The sequence below is a fragment of the Lycium barbarum genome, chromosome 3 (assembly GCF_019175385.1).
Source record: "Lycium barbarum isolate Lr01 chromosome 3, ASM1917538v2, whole genome shotgun sequence".
Taxonomy (NCBI): Eukaryota; Viridiplantae; Streptophyta; class Magnoliopsida; order Solanales; family Solanaceae; genus Lycium; species Lycium barbarum.
In genome coordinates this window covers 138266728-138289052 of record NC_083339.1, presented here as the reverse complement: position 1 = coordinate 138289052, position 22325 = coordinate 138266728, and the positions used below count along the sequence as shown (strand labels likewise).

General features: G+C 36.0%; 1 protein-coding gene across 1 annotated transcript; it reads right to left on the bottom strand.

Moving 5' to 3' along the window:
- Positions 1–1353: 1353 nt before the first annotated feature.
- Positions 1354–9436, bottom strand: LOC132632906 (protein IMPAIRED IN BABA-INDUCED STERILITY 1). Its single transcript, XM_060349049.1, has 9 exons — positions 8500–9436; positions 7041–7325; positions 6440–6757; positions 5880–6107; positions 5189–5286; positions 3477–3567; positions 2816–3337; positions 2504–2633; positions 1354–2140 (listed from the first exon to the last, which is right to left on the bottom strand). Exons 1-9 carry the CDS (start codon positions 8869–8871, stop codon positions 2121–2123), a joined length of 2064 nt encoding a protein of 687 aa, XP_060205032.1. The 5' UTR covers positions 8872–9436; the 3' UTR covers positions 1354–2120.
- Positions 9437–22325: the final 12889 nt, after the last annotated feature.

The following is a 22325-nucleotide window of genomic DNA, read 5'->3' as shown; positions in this document are numbered from 1 at the left end:
GTGGATAAAGTTTTACTGGCTCTCCATATTTCAAAGTAAATCAATAAGTAGTAGAAAACAAGTGTCTTGCTTATAAACTTTTTTTTTGCCTATGATTTTTTGGGGAACGCTGGCCTTTTGGTAAAAAAAGAAAAGTATATGTGGTTTACATCAGAGATTCGAGGGGTGAAACTAATGTGTAAACTTTATAACGAAAATTAAACTATATTTACAAATTCCATGAATCGGTATCTTTGATGGTGTACATATATACGAAGTTAATTAATTCTTTTATGGAAGATAATTTTTTGGTTGTGGGCAAAATTATAGGTCATATGAGTCGATGGTTAATGGTGAGGAGTCACAAGATGAAGGAAGTGGTATGTTTACATATCTATACTTAATGTTTACAAGATACTTTTGAATGCATGACATATGTTTTTCACATACATTTTTATCACTTGTCGTAGTAAGTAAAAGTGTATTATCATCTCAAGCTACTTAACCAGTAACCATGATAAATTCGCGTGGAAGTATACACAATGGATTTGAATAATATTTGTTGTTGTTTTTATGGTAGTTGACTAGTTGGGTTAGCAAAGGAAGTAAGTTGTTGTCCCCGTTTGTTGTAACTATCTTTTCTTTTCTTTTTTTGAACTTTTTTTGTAATAGAATAAGACAACTTAAGATTAAATAATGATTTACTTCATACTAAGTGCTTAAATAAATCCACTTCCGATGGACCAATCTTGTGGTGATAAAATATAACCATACTTCTGATGTTAATTGAATTAATTATTTTACTTCATAGACAGTTTTTGTTACAAGTTTTTACCTTTAGGATGTTGTTGGAAGTGTTCAATATATTTTCCACTTTCATTTTTAATCTTAATTTCCTCTCGTATTCAGCATTTTCTTTTTAATTTAGCTCTGACAATAATTCTATTATCAGCTCGAGCTGGAATCGCATTATCGCACCATTGGTATCCGCGTGAGCTCCGGACCATAATTACAGAGTGCATCATCAGTGTCGCCCAAAGTGAAAACCAAGCAATATTTGAAAGGCCCTTGAGAAAATAGCCCATTGGCCCATTTCCAAAATAATTGCAGTGGTGGAGCCCAATTGCAGTAACTGAGATAGCAAACTCCCATGTCCATGATTTGATATCATGTCAAATTATTATCCTCCAATAGATGTGGTCATCTGGTCCGGGTGACATTTCTTACCCTAATATTACAAGCTATCATTAATCACACTCTATTATCTCATATTAACCCCTCAATTCTTGCTGATCAAACTTGTGATGCCCATGATGGAGGGCAGGGCGATGAGGATGGGTCAAAAAGAATTAACAAGCTTTTAGACAGGCTAGCTTATGAAAAAGGATACATATGATGCTTTAGACGAATCCAACATCGAAATGGGAAAAGAAATGACGAGCTTATAAGGCATAATACAAGTACATGATACACACACTTTTGGACTAGACGATGGTGTACCCCGAGGGACAAGTTTGTGAGGTCTGTTGGGCCAAGGTGGACAGTGCGTGCCATGAGTTTGGGTCGTGACAAAGCTATTCATATGAACTGGTGATTGACCTTCTGGGACTCATATCCTCCCAAACTATGCATCTTTATCCTATATCTACTTGGATTTTCTTGGCAATGACAATGGAGTTTCTCTAACATGCCACAACGCAGCCGGAAAATTGCATCAGCTTCTTAACTCGGTCCCCTTGGAACAAATATATGTATCAGGGCTATCACTTATCAGCAAGGTACAGAATACACTCACTACTCTGTGACAAAGGGTAAAAATGAGTGAGTTTTGACAGCTAAGAACTATATACATTGAGGCCAGGGATGAGAGGGGAGAGACAATTCTCAGGGAATTTATTTTCAGGGCTTTAAGAAATTGAAAGAATGAAGCAGGTTCAGCCCTTGCTTATTTTCTTGAAGCACTTTCTGCTCTTGAACAGAATTTGGTTCTTAACTTTGTTAGTCTCCTGCACACTGCTAGGGATCGAGATCAACAGCTCCACTTGAGTATATGAAACTTCTAGTTTGTTGTGAATCCACTGTCAAAATTCCTGTACTTCATTTCTTTTCTGTATACCGTGTGAAACTGGAGCACCATGCAATCAGTTTCCATTTTTCCTCACTGAAAAGGAAAATAAATAGCTCAGTCGGCTGGTGGTGAAAATAGTTAAGAAAAGAAAGGAAAGCAGATTGCCATCTGTATGGAGTAACAACCCTCAAAATTCGTATATGAATTAGACGAGAAGACCATCGACAGTATATTAATAACTGATTAACAATATATTGAAAAATATAAATAAAAGTGATAGCAATTGTTTGAATGCACGTTTGAGAGGAGTATATTCTCTTGTCAACTTCTAAAACTAACTACTGTAGCAAGAAAGTTAATTATACCTAACTTATTTAATTCAGAGGCCTAATATAATTCAGAGTTCACACATAGCCGTGATTAAAAGGGATCTTCCAAAGTAGTGAAACATTTTACCTCTTTGGAACCATGATCGTCGAACAGCTTGGCGGACCTGGCGCTCATGTTTCTCCAGGAGTTCATCAACTCTGTGTGATTGAGATAGTATGGGTCCTGAGAATTCAACTTTGTCCATAGGATCCTGAACCTGTTCAAGGTACGATTTAAAGATCAATTTAAGCCCAATGACTAAATGTCCAACTCCAGTCTATGAGTTTGCAATTGCCATATTATAATAATCTTATCCCTTTATCTTAAACCGGTGTAAACAATGAGAATAGAAAATGTGTGTTTAATATATTTGAATCCTTAGAGAAGTTTTTGACTCACCACATTGATCCTCTTGAAAGCTGTTTCCTCTTTCAGATAGAGAGCCAGCGACAGTTCTTGTGAGTGGTAACCCTCAGAAGCATCAAACGAATCTGTTTGCTCGAATTGGCTCCAATGTTGTTGCATTGCATATTTGGTGGATTCATAGGTGTCACGACCCTTAGAATTGGTGCGACTTCCATTTTTAGCTTCACAGTTATCTTGTCTTTTTAGCGCCGTGTTATTTTTAATATGAAGTGCACCTGAACAAGGTTCAAACTTTAGGCTTCTTGAACTTGATTTACTCCTTGATGAATCATCAAAACGTCTTTTCGCCCATGCAAAACCACTTGATCCTGAAACTTGAAGAGGGCCTGAAAAGGGAACATCGCCTTGAGATGCATTCTTAATGTGGGAAGCCTCTCCCTTCAAATCAACTGGTGGCTTAGGTCGCTCGAGACCTATAATAATGTCTCCTACTTTTTGAGTACCCAGACTACTGCCATTACTTTTAGGAACGCCTTGCTTTTGGATGGGTAACTTCTGCAGAGGAATAATTCATTTAGTTTTCTCTGCCTATAATATGCAAAGTGAAGAAATAATGCACTTCAAATTTTTGAGAGGAAAGAAGAAATCAACATGCAGCTGTATATAGGTAACGAGAGAGAGAGAAGAGAAAGACCTCTTCAGGTGCCAGTTTATTGGTCGAATTCTGTTTTCTGATTGACTTTCTGGTTGTCTCAGGACCACGGGCTCTTCCACTAGGCTTCTTCCTGAAAATTCTCATATAATTAAATCACAACTTTGCAATATCTATGCCAAAGCTAGAAAACGTAGCAAATGAAAGAGCTAGTGTCAGCACTTAGGAGCAAGATAGTGTTGACCTTAAATATTAGAGTTCATTCCGTAGATGGTCACCCAAGTTGAGAAAATTTCCTACAAAAGTCACTTTTGTTTCATTTAGGACAATACAGTCACTCAAGTATCACTATTTTCCTTAAAAAGTACCTAAACACCTCAAAAGACTTCTTCTCTCCTAGTTGGCATGCCACGTCATTAGAGCCCCATATTTTTGAAATAATAGACTTATTTAACTCATCAAATTCATATTTTATATCCAATCAAATATGACCCGGTTAAAAAGCGACAAAGGAACAAACTAGCATGTAATCTAAATGAATTAGAATTAAAAGATGAATTTTTTAAATCTATAGATAAGTTTAAAAATTAAAATAAAAAATTGAGTTACTATAGAGCTTTAGTTTAATATATTGCTAGATATTAACATGACAAGTTGGAATATCTATAGCATAACATGAAATAAATTAAGACTATATTAAATTTCATATAAGACTAATAATATAATATTTTAAAACAAGTATTATAGTATGAAAATTCTATACCTTTTGGATGAGAAATAAAGACTTCGATGGTATGGAAATGGAAATGCCAAAAATTACACACTACATATATAAGAATATATAACTAAAAATAAAGAGGAAAAATTTACACTATTTTTTTTTAAAAAATATACAATTTAACTAGCTTTTTTAAAAGTTAAACCGATATGAATGTAATCTCTGTGTTATCTGTGTAATTCAATTATTTGTGGAAAGAATATGTTGTTTAATGTGGAAAAAATATGCTATTCAAAAAAACTTGAATTTGAATAGAAAAATTAAATAACTTGAATTGTAATTTAAATTAAAAGATAATATATTTGAATCGAGATTAAAAAAATTTGATTTGAAAAAGTGGCATAATAAAAAGTATGATTTGATTCTTTTGCCCCTTTTTAACCGGATCATATTTAATTGGGTATAAAATATGAATTTGGCTAAATGAATTTGATGAGTTAAATATGCCTATTATTAAAAAATAAAAAAAGAGGCTTTGACATGGCATGCCAACTGGGAGAGAAGGAAGCTTTTGAGGTGTTTAGGTACTTTTTGAGGAAACTAGTGATACATGAGTGACCTTATTGTCCTACATGAAACAAAAATGATTTTTGTAGGAAATTCCCTAAACTTGGGTGACCATCCAAGGAATTAACTCTAAATATTACTATCACAGTGTGGAAGTAATTGTTCTATCAAAACCAGTTTCACCATTCTAGTCAGACAAGCTTATACTTCTTTCTCAGTTATCATGGGTTTAAGAACATTATTGACTTGATTTTGGCATAATCATACCGTTACAGAAAAATGACGGATGGAATGCACGCTTTCTCCTCATCCTTTTCGGTAAGGTTGGTTTTAGGGGACAGGGCGCAGAGGGGCACTGGACAGGGTATATTCCTTTTTTCCAACCATTGTCATTTTCCGTTAAATGTAAATATAACCAGAAAAATGTTCAAAAATTGCTCCTCCTAGCAGAATATTATCAAGTTCTCACCTTTTTGCTTCTTCACAATGTTTGGCATCAATCTCTTTGCTTGGTGGATACTTTGGCAGGCTTGAAGGATCACAGGGGTGAGGCTTTGTCTTGAAGTACTAAGATAAAATCAGAAAGTTACGGAATTAGAGATTTTGAAATTTATGTACTTGTAAGATAAAACAGGTGGAAGAGGAAATCATTGCAAAAAAGTTACTCGTATTTAAAAAGGAATATGGAACTATTTTTTTTTAAAATTAATTAAGTTACAAGGTACAGGCACGATTATTTTCTTAATCATTCATCAAGAAGCTCCCACCAGGGAAAAAAAGGAAAAAAAAAATAGTTTTACACGAGAGGGAGGATACAGGCATTTACTATTAGCTAAAATTAACACATAAATAACTTATCAGAAAAAAAAAATAAAAAAATAACACACATAGATAGTAAGATAGCAAAGGAAAGAAAGTATAGATTAACATTTTTAAGTCTTGGAGAAGAGAACACGAGAAAGATGTCAAAATGCGTCTTGGATGAAGAGAACATGAGAAAGATATCAAAATGCACTTGAACAATGAAAAAGCGAAGAACAAACCATAAAACAACACTTACAGGTTTAAAGATACTGAAGAATCAAGACACAATGATAAGATAGAGAAATTATCATTACCATATCAAAAAAAAAAAAAAAAAAGAGAGATTAAAACAATACCTCAGATGCAAGGGCAGAAGTAGCAGTTCCTCGTTTGGGTGGCTCCACGGAAAGAAGAGTCTCTATGAGTGAGACTGAACTTTTGGTTAGATCTTTAAAGGTGTCCCACAGACAGCTCTCATAAGGTTGTTGCGGTTTAAATAGAGTTGCATGAGGAAGTTTAGATTTCTTCCAGTAATCATCTGGTGGAGATCCACAGAGCTTGAAAATTTTATGCAGTTGTTCAACCTGTAGCACAAAAGAACGATTGTTCAGCTATTAATCATGCAGTAAAATACTAAGAGAGTTAATTGGCTAGTAATGAATCAGTTCACCTAGAAACCTAAACATGGAGTTTGAGCTAAATAGGCACATTGCTTTACTAGGGAAAGAGGAGGATTAACAGTATGATCGGTAAAGTCAGAAAAGTATGTTACTGATCTTCTATTCAAATAGAGTAGCTATGAGAAAAGGTAACTTGAGCAAAGAATTATTTTAATATCAATTGCAAGCTTGTTTAACAAGATTGATGATTTTGACAAGTTCAGTGTGCTAAGAGATCTAATCATTGAAGGAGGTACCTCAGTTCTCCCCTGAAGAATAGGTTTACCAGTGAGAAATTCACCAAACACGCATCCAACACTCCAAAGATCCACAGAGGCTCCATACTCCGTGGAGCCCAACAGAAGCTCTGGAGGACGATACCATAAAGTGACAACTCGGCTGGTTAGTGGTTGCTTCCGTCCAAAGTTATAGAAGTTTGCCAATCCAAAATCTGCAACCTTCAATATTCCATCATTATTTACCAGAAGATTTGCACCTTTGATGTCCCGATGCATTACACCTCGTGAATGACAATGCTCGATTCCAGACAACAACTGCTTCATGTAGCATTTAATCTGTAAAATGAGCCAGCTCATCTTTAGCTCAACAAGAATATTAAGAGCTCACTAGGTGGAAAAAAAGGTAAAGTTTACCAAATAGCTTTACCAACCAAGAAATCAGAAACGAGGAGGTTTTGCTTAGATATAGGCAGATAACCCCCTCCTCTTTCACTCACAAATTTGAAACAAAACGAATAGGATTTTTTTAACCTATATTGGAATTCTTTTTTACGCGAACTTTTATTGAAAAGATTCAGTTGACAAAGCTGCAAGGTAATGTTATGAAAAGTTAGCAAACCTGTGATTCGCTGAACTCAACTTCTGAACGAGACAGGAGTCCTGAAATATCATGTTCCATATACTCGAACACAAGATACATGCTACAAGACAATCTGGAGGTAATTAGACCCTCTAATTTAATGATATTGGGGTGATCAAGCCTGCGGAGGATCATAATTTCTCGTGCCATAAATCTAACACTTTCTGGCTCGAAGTTATCGAATCGCACCTTCTTCAGGGCAACTGTCCTTCCACTTTCTAAATCACGTGCTCTGAATACGCTGCTGTATGTACCCTGACCTATCTGTTAGAGCAGTGAAATGGTATAGGATAAGTATTCATCAATTAGAAACCTAAAGTTAAAGTTGCATAACGGTATTATAAATTGTTAGAAAGTCTACCAAGTAGGAAGAAGCATATTGACCCTAGTCAGTCGATGAGCAGCAAACTTGAATTGGTGCATAGCAAAAAAGAAGCAGTTTTATTTTTCTCCAAGTGTTTTAAGGTGCTTCCATCATTTAACATTTCTTTATGTCAATAACACTCGTAGTAAGTCTCACATTTCAGCACAGCAGCCTTCTTCTCTTGATTCCGAAACGTCGCCAAATAGGTACTAGTAAAATTTTCTCAATTTTTTAAAACTGCTAAGATTTTCACCTATCAGCTACAATGGAACGGTGATCCAAGTTAAATACATAACTTTAAACAGCTGGAGTATCAATGCAACAGTGTTCATGAATTCTTTCAGAGAGTTAATGACTTAGAACCTAGTTGCCTGTTGCAGAAACGTGTATTCTGGAATCAGAATGATTATATTAAATAAGCCAACAAAACTGATCCACTGTAATCCAAACATTAGTGATTTCCAAGGGAAAGAAGCAAGTTAACAACTCAACCTTTATACTTCTCCGGCTTTAAGTTGAATTGAAAGAAGTATACTAAAAAGTTAAAACTTTTCTCATTAAGCTAGCAGTAAACACTACTACCTCCCACTTCTTTTTCCATTTTCGGACAATGCTTTCAACTAACAAGCAAAAAGTCCCCAGGAAAGAAAAGAACAAATCTTTCATCTGTTCTTCCTAATTCTAGTTTTTCGCCTGCCTGCCCCACAGAGCCCTATACCCGGAAAGAAGAAAAAATAGAAGATATGATGCAGTGATTAGTAAGAAAAGAGAGATACATAATTCAATAAATAAGAAAAATCAGTAGGAAACTATCTTAAACAGACTTTGAATTAATTAATTTTTCATGCATTTTGTATGACAAAGAGGACAAACACTACTCAATTTCTAAATCTAATATTCCTAATGAAAGTTACCTGATATAGCACAATCAGATGACAAAGTACTTATGAAACATCTCTAAGCAACAGTAGTATAAGGACAAAAATCAACTAATAAGTACAAACTTCTGCAGCAACACAGATTTATATATAGAAAAAAAAAAAAAAACAAATATGCTTTTATCAACAAACAAACCTTTTCCAATTTCTCAAAAGACTCAGCTCTGAGAGGTACCCATCCTTGTATAGCTTCACCTGCAACAGCACTCAACCAAGCAGGCCAACCAGCAGCCACTTGTTCACCTTCCACATATTTATGCAAATTCCCTAACCTAAAACTAACGGACTCACTACCACACCCATTTGAACTGACCCGACCCGACTCACTCAACTCGCTCCCCCCACCACTCAGACCCGAATCCCCCCTCTTCTTCACCTTCTTCAAATCAAAATCCAATCCGAACCCACCACTCCCGACCCTGCTCCGACCCGACCCGACATCTTCACCTGAATGATCAAATGCAGGTGTTACCGACACTGTTTTTTGCTTGGATGCCACACAACCCATTGTGAGACAAAAATGTTAGTGATCCATTTTAGTCCAAACAAAGACTGACCCAAATGAAATTAGACTAAATCTTGACGTGGGTCAAGCTTAGTTTTGAAGTAGCACAACGCAAATTCCAAAGATCATAGGAATTATATATTTATACAGTGTTTCACTGCAAACAAAGACTGACCCAGATGAACTTAGACTAAATCTTGACGTGGGTCAAGCTTAGTTTTCCAAGTAGCATAATGCAAATTCGGAAGATCATTGAAATTTATATTTATATGATCAAGAAAGTGAGAAACTATGTTCAAAGTCACTTCATTTATCTTCTAACTATTTTATTGCGGCAATTGCGGAAAGAGGGAAAAAATTCCAGGTTATAATAATGGGGTTAGCAGTGATAGAAACAATGGAATGAAGCGTAATCAACGGGGAAAAAACACTGAAAAGAAGTAGCTGGCCTTTTACACTGACGTTAAAAGAATTTATGAGAATAAAGGAAAATGACAAGAATGGCCAGTATTGACTTTTATTATGAGCATTGAGCTACGAAAATTTAAAATTCCCTAGGCTTTGTTTGTTCTAGTATGCGTAGTTAGTTTTAAAAAAAAATCTCATATGAAGTGGTTATTTTTGGATATAAATATTGGCAAGTGTAGACACTGACAAAAAGAGAAGGCTGACAATTTCTATAAAAAAAAAACAAGTACCAAAGAAAGTATGAGTTGCCAATAATGTAACGCGTGGAATAAACTCTCTGTGGAGTATTTTGGAGGAACTTAGGAACATGTAGGTTGAGTTGGTGTTGACTAATAACACTGTGTTTATAATTAAAAAAAAAAAACTAGTGTATGTTTTGGTTCAATTTTTATGTTACAGTTGCGGTCTTAATGGAGGGGCTGGCACAGGGTCCAGCCTTCTATACGGGGTGTTTATACTAAATCATATAAATTTATTATAATTAAATAATTTAATAAGTGAAAAACATAATAAATTAATCATGATTAAATATTAGAAAGTTATGTACAAGCATATGTCATAGGTTTATTGACTTGATATAAATATCAGGTGCGCAGAATAATTTTTATCCCAACATTCTGTATGAGCTTTGAAAGAGAACCTTGAAGCAACGACAAATTTGTTACCGCGTGACCTATAAAGTCACTTATTCGAACCGAAAAAAGCAGCCATTAATGATTATATTAGAATAAGTTGTCTATATCACACTCATTGAGGTGTGGTATTTGCCTGAATCATGCTAACGCGAAATATTTTATGCGCCGGACTTCCTTCTCAAAGAGCTTTGATAGGCTGGATAAGAAAGGGACAAAAATGAAGTGAGAAAAGGAAGGGGCAATTGGTTGAATAAAGAAATGAAAAAGAAAAGGGAAAGTGAATTGAATGATGTAAAGAGGGGGAACAATGAGAGTGGCTTTTTCCTTTTAATGCTTACTAGCTGTTTCAATGTTTTTCCTCTTCGCTTTTTCCACTTAATTTTTTTTTTTTTTCATTTTCCCACGTACATTTTTAGACCCCCTTTTAAGGCGAATTACTCAGTGAATAAGGGGAAGGATTTTGTTTAGATGTGATTTATACATAAAAAAATAATGGATAAAATAGAGTTGTGACAGTTAGACGACTACTCAGATAAATTTCAGCTGCTTAAGATTTTGTTTTTATGTCTTAATTTGTGAAAAAAAGCATCATTTATTTTTCTAATTGGTCAAAAAGACCTAAACAGGTACTCGACACAATATTTTTGAGCATGCTCGAGCCCAATTGCCTGGCTTGATTATGATGTCAAATCATTTTCAGTTGCCTTTTTAAATATAATGATTACCATCTATGTGAAAAAATATATACAGTGGAGTGTCACGCTTCTGTTAGAAAACATTCTTGTTTGCCTTTTCTTTTTTCTTTTTGGTGAGTGTTTGCCTTTTTTCAATTTCCATTTGTCTTATAGTAACCACATTTGTTTTATTAATGTGAACTTAATTATATGTGATGACCAAATCTAAACATTGCCTTCCAAATTCTCATGCTGCTTTGTCACATGCAGAATTTTTTCGTCAGAAAAGTATTTTGTGTCTAATTAGTTATATTCAGACTCTTGGCAATTGGTACTTTTATTAATCACATACTTAACTTTCCACATGTCCTTGCACATCATTGAGGAAAATAATTAATGATCCCAAGACTTAAGAATCTAATTAGAGACCCAAAGAAGGTTACTTCAAAATCTAATCTTGGTATAGAGTAAACCTTGGGGTAGGAGGCCGGCGGGGGGGGGGGGGGGTGTGGAGACTTGAGAAAAAAACATTATGAGATTATGAAGAAAGTAATGAATTGCACTGGTTTTCACGGTTAGGACCATTTGAATTGTACTAGTTTTCACGGTTGGGACCATTTTTATGTAGGATGAGTGATTAGCTACCAACTTCTCCTAGTTTGCATTAAAAATGAATAAGCCATTGCTAGGATAAGTTAATTAAAAGCAGAAACAAATCCATTCATTAAAAAGTGGAGGGAGAAAATCATTACATTTGATCTTTTGGTAAAAAGTTAATCACACATAATATTTCTATCCAACAAATGAATGTAAAATATAATATTTTTTTACTTTTAAAATTAAATTCTTTAATTTGACGTTAAATCAAATGCGAATAAATATTTAACAGAGTATGATATTTTTGGGTCCAATTTCAAAGGATGAAAAGCAAGCAGGTGGTATTTTCTCTTTTACTTTCACCCCAACCAAACACCCGACTCAACATTTAGTAAATACCTACATGGTCGACCCTTTCTTATAGTTCTGACTTTAAAAGGGAGGCAGAGGGTAATAATTATCAGCTCAAAACATATGGAGTAGTAGAACAGGTGTGAAGTGTCGATAATTAAATTTTCAAGTGCTAGATAAAAAACAAATTGATTATCATGAAGAGTAGGTGTATAGACCATTACTCCTTATAATTTTATGTGGCGGAAGTTCCTGGCAATTATGTAGCACGATATTTGACGTTTGATTTTTAAGGGGGGAAAAGAAATTTAAAACGGACCAGTCCCCATAAGTATATAATATAGGCTATAGGAGTTGGTTGAAATTTGTACAGCATGAGTGACGTGGACCAAATTAAATATGCCAAATGCACTAAGGTTAGGGATAAATAATACGGAAAAGGTCTAAAAATACCCTTAAACTATTGAAAAAGACTCATAAATACCCTCCTTCCATCTTTTGGTCTAAAAATACCCTTCCATCCACCTTTTAGGTCTAAAAATACCCTTAAGGTTTGTTTTTGGCTCAAATATACCCTTTAAACTAACAGAATATGTTTTTTTGTTTTTTTTTATCGGAAAAGGTCCAAAAATACCCTTAATCTATTGAAAAAGGCTCATAAATACCCTCCTTCCACCTTTTAGTCTAAAAAAATATGAACGAAATATGTTTTTTTTGCATTTCATGAATAAAAAAATGAAATAGGAAATTATAATTTTTTTTTTTGCATTTCGTGTATTAAAAAACAAAATAGGAAATTATAAATTTTTTTTTGCATTTCGTGTATTAAAAAACAAAATAAGAAATTATAATTTTTTTTTTGCATTTCGTGTATTAAAAAACAAAATAGGATAAAAAAAAATTAATTTCGTTCATATAAAAACGAAATTGGAAAATATATATATATATTTTATTTATTTCGTTGGTATATATATTTTCCAAGTTCGTTTTTATATGAACGAAATTAATTTTTTTTATCCTATTTTGTTTTTTAATACACGAAATGAAAAAAAAAATTATAATTTCCTATTTTGTTTTTTAATACACGAAATGCAAAAAAAAAAATTATAATTTCCTATTTCATTTTTTTATTCATGAAATGCAAAAAAAACATATTTCGTTCATATTTTTTTAGACCAAAAGGTGGAAGGAGGGTATTTATGAGCCTTTTTCAATAGATTAAGGGTATTTTTGGACCTTTTCCGATAAAAAAAAAACAAAAAAACATATTTTGTTAGTTTAAAGGGTATATTTGAGCCAAAAACAAACCTTAAGGGTATTTTTAGACCTAAAAGGTGGATGGAAGGGTATTTTTAGACCAAAAGATGGAAGGAGGGTATTTATGAGTCTTTTTCAATAGTTTAAGGGTATTTTTGGACCTTTTCCGTAAATAATAATATGTCCTTGAAAGTCAAAGATCTCAAAGGGAATAGGTCTGTTGTTTTACTGAGTTTAGGACAAAAGTTAAATTGCCAAATTGGTCCCAATGTATGGGATATTGCCACGATTACATTCCCATCAGATTACTATTTTACTTGAGTTTAGCTTATTTGCAATGATGAAGGTCAACAACTTGTTTACTTCATCAAGTTAAGATGATTTGCAATAACATGGTTTCAAGTGTCTCAATTTGAAATTCGACTATATTAGAGCGAGGATCTTTTTTAAGAAATAAATGTCATAGATTGAGATCAAACAAGGGAGATGGAATAAAGTGGAAACATATTTCATGAAATTTGGGATTAATTTGACAATTTACTCGATTGGAACAAGTGGTGATTTGACTTGATACCTAATCACGAATATTGCGGTTAAAAAAAACTTTAAACATACTTATGAATGATTGCAACACTTTGTGGTCCTGTGAACAATGATTATCGATCAATTGTACTCTGAAAGCTATTCATATTTAGATTTTTTGGCATATTATGCTGAAAACTATTACGTACTTTGAGAAATCTATTTTTTGTTCTTTAAAGAAAAGGCCCCTCTGGCAATTAGGGGCGAAGCTAGGAATGCAAGGCGACCCATTTGAATTTCCTTTATAGTGTCAGAAACTATAATTGTGCATGCGAATTTGATAAAATTTAATAGCTTTAATATATACCTTGTATTTATATTAAAAATCCGCTTTATATATATTATATAATTAGCTGGAGTTCAATAGATTAATTTTTCTTGAATTCAAAATTCATAAACTGAAAGTCCCTCCGCCATTTGCAAGAAAATTGTAATACAGTCAAACCTCTCTATAATGACAGCGTTTGTCGAAAATTTCATGGCTTTTATAGTGAGGTGTTGTTATGTATGTATATTGACATTTGATATTTAGATCTCATTTAGCTATTTGGGATAAAAGTACGCAAACAATTATTTTACTGTACTTTTTATGTTATAAACAAAACAATATACTTGTTAATTTTAAAATCTAAATGATTTTCATATATCATTAATTAAAAATTGAAAAGACAAATAATTTACTAATAAAGCCATAACTAATTGTACCATAGCGATAAAGAACTAAAATCTAAGGAACATATGCATTTGAAATTAATTGAGAATTTACATAATTCAAGTTTGATGTAAGAATTCTGTAATTGTAGGTTGTTTCATATATTTCAGTCTCTTATTGATAATATAATACTTGAATTGACGAAAAAAAATTTCCAAACTTTTAGCAAAGAGAATTCAATAGCTTTTCCTTGATGGCTCTATAGTCTACTATGTCTATGAAATTAATGATGATTGCCATAAAAATTTAAATATTTTATTTTTATACGGGAAAATACATTAAAACCCCCAACGTATAGCCAGATTAATTATGACGCACCCAACCTTTGCGGGCGACCTATTACCCCCCCCCCCCCCCCCGTCTTAATTTTTCAGTATTTTAGTGACCTTTTAGCGCTGATTTGGCACTGTGTGTGACTACACGACCAAGCAGCGCGTGAGGGGGCATTTGACCTGTTATTTTTTGCCACGTGTATAAAATATAACGGGAAAAATCCTGCCCCACCCCCTCCCCCTTTATTTTCTCTTCCTTCTTCTTCATTTTCTAATCTTGACTCTATTTTTCCCAAAGCTTGAAGAAAAATAAAATTGAAATCTGTGTCATGCATTCTAGTGGTAAGTAATATTTTCTCCAAACTCATTATTATTCTCATCTTTTATTTATATGTTATATCTTTCACTTATTGTTTTTTCTAGGGTTCTTAATGAAAGAGTTCAAATCGGAATTGAACAATCTTTGTACTCAAAATGACAATCCAAAGATGCAGTGCACTGTTTACCTTGATAATTTTCAATTTGCACTGCACTATTGAATTTTTATGACTTTGCATTTTACTTGTAGAGGGGAACATGGGCTGCTTTTGCTGCTTCTCAAGCCAGTGCTGCTTCTCAAACATTTGATGTTTCTCAAACATTTGCTGCTTCTCAAGCCAGTATTGCCTCTCAAACTAATGATGCCTCTCAAACCTTTGGTGCTTCTCAGACCAATGCTGCTTCTCAAACAACTGCTGCTTCAAACAATGTCCCAAGGCCAAGGGAGAGACCAAGAAAAGCACCTGTGGTACCTGAAACTCCTCCAAGACCAAGGGGTAGGCCAAGAAAAGATCCTAATGTGCCTAGTGCTCCTCCAGGACCAAGAGGAAGGCCAAGAAAAGAACCTACAGTTGCTACTCCAAAGCCTAGAGGAAGGCCAAGAAAAGAACCTGCAGTTGCTACTCTAAAGCCTAGAGGAAGGCCAAGAAAGGTAACAGAGGTTGTTGCTAGTCCTGCCCCTGATGTTCTCAAAAGAGTTCATTCTGAGGGTCCCCCTTCTTACCCAAATAAAAGATCTAAAACAGTTGGTATGAGAGTCTTTGTTACTGAAAATTGTTATACATCCCTGAATGTAAGTTTAATATTTTCTTTACAATGGCATTGGTATGTGAAGTTGTGAAGCGACTAATTTTCAAATTTTCTTATTGCAGCATGGCATGCCTACCAGTAGAGTGCTGAATTTTGGTGGTAAACATTAAGCAAGTCAGCCTATAAGATCTGCTGAAGTCACAGGAGACCTTGGTCACAACGCACGGCAAGGGATGAGGTACAAAGGCAAACCATGCTACTCAAGAAGCATGCTTGATGAGATTAGAAGGGACAAACTCAACAAGGCCACTAGCAGCAAAGGAAAGAGGCGATGAAAGTGATGACCATTATTTAGATTACTAGAATTAAGTTGTCTTTGGATATTAAACACTTTGTATGAATTAGCAGTTACAATGACTTAATGTTTTCTGCTTAATTAAGTGTTAGAATGACTTATTAATCATACTTGTTTGTGTCCATTGTTTGTGCTCTGTTAGCTGTGGTACTGTGATTTGGGCAGTGTGTACGTTGAGCACTAAAGTTAAATGTGCAGTGTGTGTACTGTGCCGTGTGTGTACATATAAATGTGGGCAGATTTCTGTGGCGGCTTGAAATTAGGTACATTGACTGAAATGAATTCAGTCAGTCTGCATTGGACAATGCAATTCAATCTAATTGAATTCATGTACATTGATTGGTAGTTGGGAAGGCTAATGAGAATTGTAACCATTCAATATCATCAGCATATAAATAGCCTATTAAGCTATCCATTTCAACTCATCCCTACACCATTCCTTCTCATTCAAACAACGAATTTCATAGCAAAATGCCTCTAGGTGAAGATGAACTGATTTACTTCGAAAAGAAACTAACCAAATCATACGTTGACAACGATGACTTTGTAAGTGTTATTTTGCAAACTTATTTCAATTGATGTGTTTACTTATTCATAATGCCTCATGTATTTTGTGCAGATCCTACCTTCTAACATACAAGATTTTCTTCCAAACACAACTACACAAGCTGTTGTTTTCTACGAGCAACGTGAATACAATATGATGTATAAGGTTGGCGCGCATACCGGCCTCTGCCAAGGGTGGAAGGATTTCATTGATGCAAACCTTCTAAGGGAGGGACACGTCTTATGCTTTAATGGTTGTGTACATAATGAGAAAGTAACCTTCTTTGTTAATATCAAGAGGGAAGTTATCGAAATAGATTAGGTTTCTCCCTATTATGTAAAGTTTATGAATTATCATCAATGAAATCTATATCTATGAACTTTATTTTTATCTATGGTTTTTCTTCTCAAGTTGAATGAAGACAACTTTTTAATTGAACAACCATGACAAGAAACTTCTTCAACTTACATACATAAAGTGAATAACAATCACTTAAACATCCTTCAACATACAAACATGTAATCCTACTATGGAAATCGACATTGGTAATGCTTGTTCAAAAACACCCAATAAACCAAATAACAACACCAAAGAACAACACAGAAACACAAAAACAAAAACTTGTTAATAGTAATGCATCTACCCATCTTCTCTTGTTCAAGCTTCATCACTTTCATCTCTTCTTCAAGCTTTGACACTTTCATCTCTTCTTCAACCTTTAACACTTTCATCTCTTCATTTGTAGTGATATTCTCATTACCGATGGCCATTTCCCTATTGTCATTACCAATATCTCCATCAATGCAAGAAGACTCTCTTTCTTCCATTTCATTTGTCAAATCAACTTCTTCGGCCATTTTCTTCTTCAATTCCACTGTTTGCTCTTCCATTTTCTTCTTCAATTCCACTGCTTGCTCTTCCATATTCTTAATCAATTTGTGAATAACAAACTTAGACCTTTCATCAATAGGATCATCCCTGTCACGACCCAACTAGGGGCCGTGACGAGTACCCGATACTTGTACCGAGCACCCCTTATCTATCGTTTTACCTTTACTTCTCAGCGGGCCGTAGGAACTGTGCCATATTTTTTTTTTCGTTACTGAACATTAACATTAGTAGCATCATCGCAAACATAGACTAGTAAACTTTGCTATCACGTTATACGGCGACGTGAACATTCCAAAATACAACACATCTAACTGTACATATCTGTCTACGAGCCTCTAGACATAGTACACATATACATAGAAAGGGGCCGAGTACTGTCGTACCCGAGTATATACACAAAATAGTACCAAGGAACTGGGGCTCCGGAACAACTGGAGCGTTGTCAAATGCCGCTGGTAGAACTCCTACGAATCAAACCCGCCTGTCTGCTGACCTGCGCGGCATGAAACGCAGCGTCCACAAGAAGGGACGTCAGTACGAATAGTGTACCGAGTATGTAAGGCATAACAGATAATACAAGCAGGAACATAGAGTACGATTAACAATATCATGAGGTCGTAGGACATATAATGAGCTAGAAAGTGACCTGTACGTAGGAACGCCCCTTTCAGGCCGGATACCGTGCATGCTTGTCCTTCCTTTTTTAAAACGTTCCTTTTTCATAGGCATAGAAAATAGGGTTTATATCGTGTCGTGTTTTATCATATTATATCCTATCATCTCATAGCGTGTCGTATCATATCGTGTCGTAGCATATCATATAATAGTATATTATGTCATAGCGTATCATGTCATAGCATAGCGTGTCATAGCGTATCATGTCATAGCATAGCGTGTCATAGCGTATCATGTCATAGCATAGCATGTCATGTAATAGCATAGCACCGAACAATGTCGGCTCGCCAGCATAGCGCCGAAATACCGGCTCGCCCATATATCCCGCGTCCGGGCATCCCGCGTCCAGGATGATAAGCCAGCTGACCAGGTGGCAATGAAACATGTTTCCCTTCCCATTCCCCCATGTATCCCTTCCCCCATCCCATGTTCATATACATATCTTATATACATATACATATTTTATATACATTTACATATCTTATATACATATACATATTTTTTTTATACATATACATATTTCCATTAGAATGGTACAATACTTATCGTTTGATAATCGGAACGAGGATCAAAAGTTTCCTTTGGATTCTACTCCAAAATAAGTCAAACGGAGCAATAGGGAAAATCCGGGAACAATGGGCCCACCTCGGGTCAAATGAGGCGGCGTACCATATTTTGTTGCACACTTATCTTATCCTTTTCGATCATGTTCTGGATCTTATGCTTAAGGGCCGGGCAATTTTCTGTGTCATGACCTGGAATATTAGAGTGGTAAGCACAACTCTTGGACCAATCAAAATCTGGCGGTAGGCTTTTAGGGATCCATCCTTTCTTTGGCTTCAGGAGTCCCTTGGCTTTCATTTTCTCAAATATGCTGGTTAACGACTCTTCAAGAGGAGTAAAAGTGCGGAGTTTTGCGTGCTCTGACCGTCGTAAGCTAGACTGTGCTGGATCGGGTTGATATTGAATGCCTCGTTGATGAAGGTATATATGATCACGCGAACATTGATAGTTCTGCCGTGATTGCGGCTGATGTGTAGACCTGATAGCTGAGTCGGTTTCTCTGTTTTTGCCTTGCAAATTGTTGAATGTCTCGACTTGAAAAGTTGCTTGTACTGATGAACTGTCAACAATTCTTCCTGCTCGAATGCCCGCTTCTACTTGCTTTCCAATTTGAATTAGATCAGCAAAGTCGCGCAACCGCGCACATAATAACTTTTCATAATATATGCCCTTTTGTATTTGGATGAAAGTTGAAATCAACTCATTCTCAGGCAACGGAGGACGTATTTTTGAAGCTTCCAATCTCCATCGGATGGCATATTCCTGAAAAGACTCATGTGGCATTCTTTCTATCTCAAGCATATCATACAGATTTGGACTAACCCCGATGTTAAATTTGAAATGTTCTACAAAGTCGCGGGCCATGTCCTCCCATGTGTACCATTTGCGAAAGTCTTGTTCTGTGTACCAATCTAACGCCAACCCTGATAAGCTCAGAATGAACAATTTCATTCTTATGGCTTCATCTTGTCCAATTCCCATTAATCTGCTACAATAGTCCTTCAAGTGCGTAATAGGATTTCCTCTGCCATTAAAGGTGTTGAATTTTGGCACTTTGAATCCTGGCGGCAACTCAACATTTGGAAGTATGCACAAACTTTCATATCTTAAGCTTTGGACATTTCTTGCCCGCATCTCTTCTTCGACAATTCTCCTCAAATTGTGAAGCTCTCTATCCGAGTCATTCTGATTGATTGCGTTCGCTTCATTTCTCAATCTCTTGTGTGGGTATACCGCTAGCTGATTTTGCTGGTTTTCTGTGAAGGGCGCTGCAAGTGCAGGCTTTTGGACATTAGGTATCAATGTGACTTGCAAAGCTTCTGGTTTAATAGAGTATCTTGGCAGTATATTTGTAGGAGCTGGGTGAGGAGAAATAGTGAAAGAAATGTTTTGGGTAGAGCTGGAAGCTGAACTTGTGTTAGGAAGAAGGCTGAGGGTATTTCCCAAATTGACCAATACGCTTCTTTGTACTACATTCTTCTCGCCATCCTCATTTTGCGCTTGCACCAACCCCACACCGGTGTTGAATGACTCAAATCTTTTTGCCATTGTATCTCGTCCTTAATGCAGATTCGCAGCCAAAACAATGTTCAATGCCAGATAACCCATAAAAGAAGGACACAAGAAGCTCTAGAATTTGTAGTCTGACGGTATCGTGACAGGCTGAATTGATGGCACGTAATCCTGATTTGATCTGTCTTTAATCTCGTCAACCTTCAAAAAACAGGTGTATAAAGTTATAGAATTATATTGATAAGAATAAATTAAAAGATAAGGCTGAAAGTAAAGTTGCATGGCTTTTGAGGCGAGGCCACAATGGCCCTGATTGGTAGACTTGATTGTTGATCTCGCGATTTTAAGTTCCTGCATTCAAAGAAAAATTCTCAGTTTGGGAGGGGGAAAGTTGATTCGTGTTGACTCGAAGCTTGACTTTGTTGGCGCCCCATTCATCCTGTTTGTTTGGATCTTGCGGCCTCCGTTTAAAGCCTCGGTAGATGAACAGTAGTGAAATAATTTGAAAGAAAGCCTTCCATTCGAAAAATATATACGTAAGTGTATGTATGTAAGGAAAGATATATATGAAAATATATGTATACAAGTTGTAAGATATTCCTGCTAACTTTCGATTGCGACACTTCCGAGAACTTTGAAAGGTCGTTTGTGTGTACTATTCTTGTCTAGTAGCCTTAATAGCGTCGATGTCCAACTTTTCTCTGGTCTAATCTTCCAAAATATGCCCCAGTTTTGATTCTGGAGGGTATACTAAACCTATGATATGTTGTGACCGAACCTTGTATAGGTTGCCTACGTATCCACCAAGGAATCAGGTCTGAACGTAGTTCGTGACGCATAAAATATTTTGGATTTTTGTTATAAAGCAACTGAACCCTATGTGGGTTGCCTACGTATCCCACCTCGGGATCAGGTCAAGCGTAGTTCGTACGCATGTGAATGGCAAAAATTCTAACCTAGTATGACCGAGTCCCTATGTGGGCTGCCTACGTATCCACCGAGGAATCAGGTCAAGCGTAGTTCGTAACTAAAGGAAATGTTGCAAACCAGGTTGTCTAACCTAATGGCGTACTTTGATTTCTTCTTGAATTGCCAGCTTTTAGGCTTATGTTGTCACCTATCGGCTATTTCAATTTCTCGAGTGGAATCTTGTCTTGTCCCATAGTTTCTTTGTTACTCTTTCAGGATTTGTCTATTCGTTCATGTCACAATCGTAGAGTTGGCAGATTTGATAAGTAAAGTAGAAAATAAATGATTAAGGAAAATCCGAAATGCCTTCATAGTTTTGCAATTCAAGCTTCCACAAGGTGAAGCAAAACAAACAAAATTTTGGGTACGGTTCAAGCATCAATAAAAGAAAACAAGTTCACTACATGTTCATGCCACCAAGGCTCCCGGCGAATCAGGGACGGAGTACAAGTCCAGTTCTTCAGAGTCTCTCCTGGTTTTGTACCCTGGATGGTTGGTGTCTCAGTAGTTGTTGCAGCCATCTTCACTGGCACTTGTTTTCGGATCATCCCCATAGGCGCAACGAACGTTGATGACACGCCTCTCTCCATCTTTTCCAATTGGCGTAACAGCCTCCTTCCGATTCTTAACTTTTCGATAATTATCATGTTCACGTTGGCGTTTTCGTGAGTAGGAAAAGGGATGGCGATCCGTATCGAGTTGAGCTCCAGTGAGCTGGATTGTTCCTTCCTTAATCAAGGCTTCGATTTTGCTTTTGAAGCCATAGCAATCCTCAGTGGCATGCCCCGGAACTCCAGAATGATATGCGCAATGCTTGGAACTATCAAACCATTTTGGGATAGGATTGAGAATTTTCCCTTCAATAGGTTGTACCACGCCTGCCGCTTTCAGTCTTTCAAATAGCTGAGACAAAGGTTCAGCGAACTGAGTGTAATCACGGGTGTTTTTTATGACAGGGTTTGGACGGGCTCTATGTGTGGTATGTGGTCGGTTTCGGTGGGTGGAAATTTGGGCAAATTGGTATGGACGTAAGTTTTGATATTGAGGTGCTCGGGGTTGGCAGTAATTTGGTCGAGTACTATAGACAGGGTAAGGGAATAGTGGAGCTTGGTAGGGTTCAACGTAATGGCAAGGGTAGAAAGGTTGTTGTGGATGGCCAAAGTATGTAAGGGCTTGGTTTGGTGGGTTTAGAGGAGTAATTGTAGGTGGTGGGTTAGTGTTGGTGGGTAAAGCAATGTAAGGAGTGTTACCTAGTGATTGATTTGGTGGGTTGACGGGTGGTGGATCAGGAGCGGCATAGGTAGTGTAGGTGGGTGATTGATTCTGTG

Coding starts and splice junctions, on each gene's coding strand:
- LOC132632906 (XM_060349049.1), bottom strand. CDS start 8,871: ATGGGTTGTGTGGCATCCAAGCAAAAAACAGTGTCGGTAACACCTGCA. Junction 5,287..5,879: donor CTTCTGCCCTTGCATCTGAG/GTATTGTTTTAA, acceptor ATTTTATCTTAG/TACTTCAAGACAAAGCCTCA. Junction 3,568..5,188: donor CATTGTGAAGAAGCAAAAAG/GTGAGAACTTGA, acceptor GAGAATTTTCAG/GAAGAAGCCTAGTGGAAGAG.